General features: G+C 34.6%; 1 protein-coding gene across 1 annotated transcript; it reads left to right on the top strand.

Annotated features, from left to right (window-relative positions):
- The first annotated feature begins 773 nt into the window (after positions 1-773).
- LOC121300270 (doublesex and mab-3 related transcription factor 3-like) lies at positions 774-6,281 on the top strand. The gene is made up of 2 exons (XM_041228775.1): positions 774-1,329; positions 5,016-6,281. The coding sequence occupies exons 1-2, from the start codon at positions 936-938 to the stop codon at positions 5,978-5,980; spliced, it is 1,359 nt and encodes a 452-aa protein (XP_041084709.1). The 5' UTR covers positions 774-935; the 3' UTR covers positions 5,981-6,281.
- The last annotated feature ends 3,562 nt before the right edge of the window (positions 6,282-9,843 follow it).

Raw genomic sequence — 9,843 nt, 5'->3', positions numbered from 1 at the left:
TACTTTCCATCAAGCACGCATGCTCTGTCTAAACCTCTGGATCACCGGGAAAGGCACTTCTGTCGAGACTCCCGGGAAAGTAGACCGAGCTTGGCATTTAACTCAACTATAAACTGCATGTTTGTTTTGTTGTTGAATTTCTACAGACGAGGTCCGCAGCATATTACAGTACAGACTTGGCAGAATTGAATCGTGTCATTTCATGATATGACCTTTTTGAGTTGATATATATATATATATATAATATATATATATATATATATATATATATATATATATATATATATATATATATATATATATATAGTTTTTGCTGTAAACTGTTGAAATAGACTACATTAAACAAAGACATGACCAGACCTGACAGTTCATTATCATGAAATTAAAATACTTGTGCAGGTCTAACTGATTAATTGGACAGCACCAGCAGCTCAAACTTAGAAAGTTAAATTACGCAAAATGAGATGCCGGTGTTAACCAGCAGAAACACAACCTCAAGAAGGATCGGATATTGAAAGTAAAAAATGAAAATGCTACTGAATAGTTATTTTATAGCTGGCAATGTCTAATGCGATACAAAACGATGGGCATTTCAAGTTAATGGACTATGCTATGTGAGTATGACTTTCTTATAAATTGGAAGACTAAGGTTTAACAGCATGATGGGTTAGTCAGCAAAGTCATTGTCAGTGATGTGAGAGATAATATTTGGTTAATTGCCTACATTAATGCACGCCGATCTCCCTGATGCTTATATTTATTGCCAGGGAAAGGTGGATCCTAATCTCTGAGTCAACACCTCACATCCCTTTCATGATCTTACACAGTCTGGGACGCTGATCTTCGACCGCCTCCTACAATCGGCTCCACTCCTCAGCTGATTCACTTGTGCTTTCATTAGATCATCATTAGGCAAAAAGACATTAGCCTACACAATGAATGGCTACGGATCTCCCTACCTCTACATGGGGGGCCCCGTCTCCCAGCCAAGAGCGCCTCTTCAAAGGACTCCGAAGTGCGCCCGGTGCAGAAACCACGGGGTCCTTTCCTGGCTCAAGGGACATAAACGTTACTGTCGCTTTAAGGACTGTACCTGTGAAAAGTGCATCCTAATCATTGAGCGGCAGCGAGTGATGGCAGCTCAGGTTGCCCTAAGAAGGCAGCAGGCAAACGAGAGTTTAGAAAGTCTGATTCCAGAATCCTTGAGAACTTTACCGGGACTCGTCACGACTGCCTCGGGAGACAGCAAACAAGAGCCGCCGAGACCCGTGGAAGGTGTCGGGAGATGGGCTTCAGATCAGCAAGGCAGCATTCAGCCAACAAAACCGGGTAAGATGAAAGCATCCGATACGCACATTGTGCTTTGCAAACAATTGTCTATTATTGTTGCACTATGTCGGTCCTGACATTTAAGACTGATAGCATTGATAAATGTAATATAACTTTGTGTCAAACTAAATATCAGGCTAAGGTGTATAGACCAAATATAAAAAAAATAAAACCGATCAGAACATGCCATATTGGTAAAATGCAAATATATTTTTAAAATTAGCTATGTTAGAAGCCAGTGAATGTTTCGCGTAGGGAATTTGAAATTGTGGTGGTTTTTATTTTATTTATTTATTTATTTGTGTAGAATTTATTCTAATACTCAAATCCCTTTTATTTGTGGCAGGGGAGGTGGTCTTTAGGATCCACCCTAAACCAGATGTTAAACAGTTAAACTCCGATTTCAACAGACTTTAAACACACATATAGTTTTTTGTGCATTGAAAGTATATTTTTAAAATCAAAAATCAAATATATGTTAAATCTGTTGCATACTTTGTTTTTTTGTTTATTTTTTGTTTTTTATAATTCCTTAAAATGAATGTAGAACAAAGGCGGCTCTGTGTAAAATAATATTTCCTTTGTTGATGCGTAAATCGAGAAAGTATTTGAGCTTTTTTTTTTTTTTCATGATTATTCAAACTTTAATTTTTTAACCATTGAGATTAACGAAAACAGATCTTAGATTTTAGATCAAAAGTGGAGCTGATCAATTAGCAGGTCTGATAACACCGTGTAACAACATATGAATCCAAATTAACATGTATTTATACTAAGGTATTTACAGTATAATCGTAAATCTCGAAAAACTACTGACTTCTAAATCTTTTGTAGTCATGTTTGTATTACTCTAGTATAAATACATGTTAATTTGGATTCATATGTTGTTTTTTTCTGAAAAGACACACATTTGCCCTTTTTCCCATTGGAAATAGCGGTATTTTGAAATATCACTGTCCTGGTCACAAAAGCAAAGTTTTGGGGGAATAACAGCCATTTTCTATACTTTTGAGGCATAAGCAATTAGGAAATAACACTTACTACCCAGGAACAAAAATTGTGTTACATATTGTAATAATTGTATATGCTTCTATACTCTTACATCTGTAATATACATTGTCAATGTATTTAGTACAAAAGTACCTGTGTTTTTGAAGACACAACTTAAAATATCTAGCCCATGTCATTACAGTCACAGACACTTGTTGTCTTTATTTGAAAGATAACGCTAAATAAACTAATGTGATTCTTGCATTTTTATCTTTTACCTTGAATAATATATACATACTTGTATTTTTGCAGTGCTATATATATATAACATTTGATAATCATATTGGGTTTATTAATCAGTAAAATAAATCACGTTTTAAAATGATATCTTCCATCGTTCAGCTGGCTAAATAGCAATCTTTTCAACACTAAAATACATGTTATGTATTATTATTTATTTCTTAGCAGACACCCTTACCCGATTGTTCTTTGCTAGTAAAAGTAAGGAGTTTTGTCATTTACTTTATAAGGGTATTAAACATTTAAGAAAAAAAAAGCTAACTGTACCACATTTCTGCACCTTGAAATACAATTATTTTAGGATTCGTGTAAACACTGTGCCTTTTTAGCATCAGCAAACCCGCATCAACGTTTTTCGTTTAACTTTACAGTAAATACAATAAATGAGACTGCCTCTGACAATGATTGTCACTGTTTCTAAATGAAATCAAATAAAAAAAAAACATATATATATATATATATATATATATATATATATATATATATATATATATATATATATATATATATATAATTTTTTAGTCAGGATACAGGTGACGTCTCAGTGATCTATCATAATTAAATTGGTGCATGTGATTTTGTTTACTAAGGGCCCTATTCTCTCTTGGTTTACGCGCTATTTAGGCGCTAGATGGAAGGCTTTCAGAGGGTGCGCAATCCCTTCTTCCAGAACGTAAATAGCGTGTATAAAGCAAGTTCCAGTAGGGCCCAAAATTACTCTAGGTTACTGACTTTAAAGTTTCTAAAGATAACATATAAAAGCGAAACAATCTAAAGGGTCTGTGAATAAAATCTAGATATGTTCCATACTGTTTATGAGCAGCACTAAAAAAAAAAAAAAAAAGTTTATTTTGCAGATGTGCAATTAAAAAAACTCTCCATGCATGCAATCATGCATGTATAATATACAGTCAGACATATTATTTCATTTTTATTTTGCTACATATCTCCATGAGATGAAACCTAATAATTATTAGGTTTAATTCATTTAAAATAATACATTCAAATGTGCTGATTCTGGGCAGTCACTTATATTACTGCAGATTATGAAAGGAGATTCTAAAATTGAAGTTAATGAAATCTGTGGTCGGAGGTTAAGGGACTTCACTAATTAACATTTACCATAGTGAAAGCAGAAGTGTAAGAAAGCATGGTAAAGCACAAGTGAGCTTTGAAAACAACAGCGAGGTTTGGTAAAGCATATTAATAAACCTGGCAAACTAGGGTAAACTATGGTAAATTCATGTTACAACTACGGCAAAAGCATGGTAAAAATGCAAATATATCATGCAAAAATATCACGGTAAACTTGATGCTTAAGTATGCCCAATGTAAGGATCCCAATTTATGAATAGAGTTGTATGTTTCCAATTTGTATTTACCTAAAGTGCAGTATCATACTTTCAAAAACAGATATTCTTACCGTCTCCTTTTATTTGGTCTCAAACACTGGTAAATCTTGGAAGCAGCTCAAAACTTTACAAATTGCCTGCACTTGCAGGAATTAATATTGACTTTATATCAAAGTGATTTCACTGTGATGGATGGACATTCAAGTTTAAAAGATTACAGTAATCAAAGGAAGACAGAGTACATCGAATGTAATAGCAGTCACTTTTGAGAAACGGTCAAACTGAAGTGAAATGCTACCAAGCAACAGGCTATCTGTTTACAAAATATGATCAGAATGCATTGACTAGAAATTTTTCAGTGCCAGCAAGTCAGCAGTTTCTGTTAACAGCTTTTTAGAAAAATAAGTAAATCTTCATAAATCAAAGGCCCAGGAACAGTTTGATAACCAATTGCTTGAATGTTGCATTTTTCCACAGAAACGAAGAAGCTATTGGAAATGCACTCTTTACGATTGATAGTCTGGGCTGAAGAATATAGTTCAAGTAGATTAACTATTTTGAAATAGTGTTTAATAGTGTAATACCATGAACAATTTTTTGGGGAGACAAAACCAATCTGAATAAACAATATTTTACTTAATCCAGTATTTTATATATATATATATATATATATATATATATATATATATATATACACATACACACACACACACACACACACACACACACACACACACACACACACACACACACACACACACACACATATATAGCATATTCAATTAAATGTAAATAAACACTGTCAAAGACTGAAAATGGTTCTTTAAAAAGGTTTAATTTAATCCAAAATATTTGGATTTGTTTTACCAAAACCAATACCAAGACCATACTGTCCTTTCTTATGTGCAAAGGATACAATCAAGGGTTGTAAAAGTGTACAGTATAGCTATTATTATTATTATTATTATTATTATTATTAGACTATTATTGTCTGCTACTGGTGTTGCTCATGATTAAAGCTCAATATATCCCTTCTTTTTATAGATCTTAATGAAGAGTGTTCAGGTGACCAGTCTGGAGGAGACAATGGAGAGAGCTACAGTGACAAAGAGCAAGATCAAAGAAGTTCACCAGATGTCTCCAACCCAAAGCCTTGCTACACCCCTGAAAGCCCTGACGTGGTTCCAGGCCCAGATGACAGTCGTTATCCTTTACAAATAAACACTAACAGTACAGAAGCGACAGCAGAGAGCCCTCAACACCATGGAGAGCAACTTCTAGTGATAGAAGGTCTGTCTGGATCAGTCTCCCTCCCTTTCAATTTGAAGGCCAACAGACCTCCACTTGAAGTGCTAAAGAAAATATTCCCAAGTCATAAGCCTGCTGTTCTGGAGCTGATCCTTAAGGGTTGTGGGGGTGATCTGGTTGGTGCCATAGAGGTTCTCCTTTCCAGCAGGTCTGTGCTAAACTCTGAGAGATCTTCCACTGAAGGATCTGATTCTCTCGTTTTGCCTTCTAACAGACGTTTGTTTGACCACACATTGGGTTCTTATCCAGTGTCGTCATCCAAATGGTCAGTGGGATCTGCGTTTAGGGTTCCAGATTCTCTAAGGTTTTCCACTGAGTCCAGTAACATGGTGCCCAGTCCTTTAGCAATGCCTCTGCAGCACCCGTTTCCCCAGGCTCCACGGTACCCGCTCATGCTGAGGAATTCATTGACAAGAAGTCAAGCCAACCCATTTGTCCACAATGACTTGACCTTGTGGAATACCATGACCTTGCAGCAGCAATACCAGCTGAGAGCCCAGTATGTTTCCCCATTCTCCAATGCTTCCAGCAGTGTCTTCAGAAGTTCTCCAGTCCTTCCAGCTCATCCCTCTGAGGATCACAGGATTACAATTCAGGAGGATGGTTGCCCAGTGGTTCCTAAGCAACCCATATATACAGAGGATGACTATGATGAAAGATCAGACTCCTCAGACTCTAGAATTTTAAACTCCTCATCTTAAAATGTATTGATCGACCTAAGTGTGAAGTGCCAGAATGTGCTACCAAATACGCCTTTCAGTTAAAAAGGAAGACCTTTTTTAAGAAGATCTTTTTTAAATACTGGTCTTTTTCTTGTGTCAGGACTGAGTTGAGGCCTAAGGTAACTACTTCCACTTTAATCAAAGTGTTTGTTAATAAATAATTGCCTTTGACACTAATTGTGGACACCTATAGAAAGACAAATACATAAATTATGTGTATGGATATCTATATGTATACCAAGCTGCATGAAATAAACTGTGAATATGTCCACAGAAGTAGAAATGATCAAGTAATGTAGCATGTTAAGAGTAGTTAAAATAAACCATTATACTGAGATTGATCTGTGTCATTTTTTTTTAACCCTTTCCTTTTATGTGCCACAAACGTTCAATGGTAACCATATGACAACAAATCTGTAAGTGTACTTTTTATGGTGTATAGTTTAATAAAGTCACCAGACTATTTTACCTTTGGGGCAGCCTCTGAGCAAAGTGCTGTTTCTGTAATGCCAGTGCATTATTTCCCATTGCAAAGCTCAAGAAAACATAGTACTGGTCTTCCTGCAGAAATTCTACCTTGCACATGCTTGCTCAGAGTATGCTCCAAAGGTAAAATATGCTGGTGACTTTATTAAAGATAGCAAATAACAGACAAATGCAGTGATCATAAGAGAGGGACATAGATGAAACAAATACATATAATGCAAACCAGAGGATATAAATGATTATGTTATACATAGTTCTAATAATATTCATTTTAGTGCCACTTATGGCCACACCTGTGGTTTCACTATTGGGAAATCCAAACAAAGCTCACAAAAAAACAACAAAATAATAGCTTGAGTATTAAAAGATTTAATATCAAAACATAAATCGGCCATCAGATTTTTTTTTTTTTTTTTTAGTAATTTTAGTAAGCTCATCCAGCGAAGAGAGAATACAACAAAACACTAATAATTAATGTAATGGTCTGTTTAAATAAACACTGAATAACTCAACAACAGTAACAGAAAACATTGATACAAAAAATATATGTATACCTTTGTTTTTCTAGTTTATAAAGATAACAAATTGCTGTGCCCTTAAAAAGGCTAGTTATTGAATCATATTCTTTATGCATCATTTTTAATAAATACGTTAAAGGGTTAAAGACTTTGATACAAATATACAGTTTCCATTACCAAGCCCCTCTCCTCTTCAGCTGCTCTATAAAAGATCATTCTTACTAACAATTAATAGCAAAACTAATGGCTACTAATTTATTGCAATAGTTCTGTATTTTACTGAAAATCTTTCAAAACTGAAGCACACCGTCATATTAAAAATTATAATTATTATTATTAGTAGTAGTGGTGCGCAATAATAAAATAGAAAATACTATGGTTTGGATGTTATGTTACCATGACAAATACAATTGCTAGAAGTGGCAAACATTTTCTTCTCTTTGTCCTGTTAATGCATTGTGTATCAGCTCTTAAGTCATATAAAAACTTTTAATTAATTTAAAAGTATTTCTGCATCACCTCCTCATCACTGAACATAAATTAATTTGAGTAAATCTTTATTAAGGAATGGTCATATATCTAAAATCATTTACAATTAGAGTAATTTACTCTCAGAAACACCACATGCAGCTTGTTAATAATAATAATAATAATAATAATAATAATAATAATAATAATAATAATAGAGATGGTTTAAATGTGTCTTGTGATGACCATAGAAGGCTACTAATTTATTGACAGGGCAGTGACATTATTTCCTTACTTGTACCCTATCAGCTACACTAGGGGATTTAAAAAAGAAGGGCAGACCGATAAACAAAGGCTACATAAAACGAGGAGAATAGTCCTTAACATTCTTACCACGAAAGTAATTATTATAGTGAGAGGAAATTATAGATAAAAAAATATATATGAGAAACTGTTTGAATCTATTCCCATACTTGACCCTGACCTCTTTGTAGCTGAAATGATGGGAGAACAGTGTATTGGACTCACAGTGGGAAAACATTGGAAGAGTGTTTAAAAGCAACCACTGTCCAATGACAATAGCCTTTTAAAATACCAAGAAATGAGCGTGTCTCCTGCAACTCTTTCTGGGACTCTATTAACATAAAACACAATTAACAGGAAAGATGAAATTTCTTTTTAAATGTTTTTTTTTTTTTTTTTTTTTTTTTTTTATACCTGTTGAAAAATTACCCACGAAGACTAACAATATGTTGAAGGTAAGATTTGCTGCATAATTAAACCACCCTTTAGATTTAGGTGGATTGCTGAAGCTTCGTATAAAGGTTTGCATAGTGCCGTCTCTGCACCGGGTCTGGCTGTAGACTATGTTACTCACCCAGAACGCACAGTAACATTCAAGCAAGCAATTGGAAAATATTTTTTAAAATATTACAACTACAGATCTCACGACCGTTCAAAATGTTTGCAAACATGATGATAATTTAATGGAGGGGGAAAAAACTGATTTAAATGGCACTGGAAGCTAAAATACAGTACATGCTTGAAATAATATTCACAGTGTGGTGTGAGCTGTTTTACTGTTAAATTGTTGATTTTTAATAACACCAATAGGACCAATGCTGTTTCACACACGTTGCAGGATAACTTCTGGGAGATCCCTGGGAGACCAACATGTAAAGCATCTCTGAACCATTTCTGCTATTCTGTCATTAACCCAGTCCATTGAACCAGTTTTCATACATGTATTTAAAGTAACAATAGCTGAGTTGTATATAAAATAAACTCAATATGAACTTTCCAGCACCTTGTAACCATCACGCTGTTTATGCGTCATTTAATTAAACGCAACGAAATCTGATCTGCCCTGGCGTATCAAGGCACATTCATGATTCACTCTTGGGGACTTTTTTAAGTTTACCGTTGTGAGTTGCTTCACCTTTAATTGAACAACGAACGTATATCTGCAGATTACTTTAATTCACGTGTCTATAGTCACATTGTTATTTTTTACATCTGTATCAAATCATATGTAGACTGCTCAGGGTAATTCACTTTACATCCATTTTTCCATACGTGCGCAATCCTTAAAATGAAGCATGCAAGGTATGAGAACATTTTACAAGTGGCAGTGCACAGCATTCAAACACATGGAAAAAATAACAATATAACAATAGACAAGGCGATTTCTGCAAATATACCTTTATCATACAGTAGTTCCATTAAAGGTGAATAAGAAAATTCCCATCTTATAGACCGTACTTGTCATTTACTGAAGATTAGGCGACAGCAATCATTTTTAAATCCTATTAAAACACGACAATGAATTACAATTCCTTAAAATCCCATCTGAAAATAAATAAATCCTCTTCACTCCCCCATGAAATATGCACTAGGAGTTCCGCATCCTCGTGTTCACTAATGACATCGTCGATACACAAATTATTCGAAACATTTTTAGGTTATGCATCAAAACCCTGTTAATGATTAATAATACCAGCACTAGTTTGATAAACTGAACGTGGAACAAGTGCATGGCCTTTTCAACTATAAACGTGAGCAACATCCCCACCTAGTGGTAGTACCAGTTGCATATTGTTTTTGGCTCTAATGCTATGGGGTTAAGTAAAACAACTCTTCATTGATGTTAGCCATCTCAATCTCAATAAACATATACTGTATTGAAATGAATGGATGGGTCCTCTCGTATCTCACAAGTATTTATCTCATTTGAATAATATATCCTGCCACACAGAGACAGCTGATTTCAGATCTGTTTTTCTATGTCTTTAGACTTGCCACTTGATATGACCCTGACATATGAGCACTTTTTCAGAGAGCCACCAGGGTGCAGTGTAACACAAACCAGTG

This window comes from Polyodon spathula, chromosome 2, assembly GCF_017654505.1.
Source record: "Polyodon spathula isolate WHYD16114869_AA chromosome 2, ASM1765450v1, whole genome shotgun sequence".
Classification (NCBI taxonomy): Eukaryota; Metazoa; Chordata; class Actinopteri; order Acipenseriformes; family Polyodontidae; genus Polyodon; species Polyodon spathula.
Note: the sequence above shows the minus strand (reverse complement) of the source record. Positions and strands in the feature narration are given on the sequence as shown.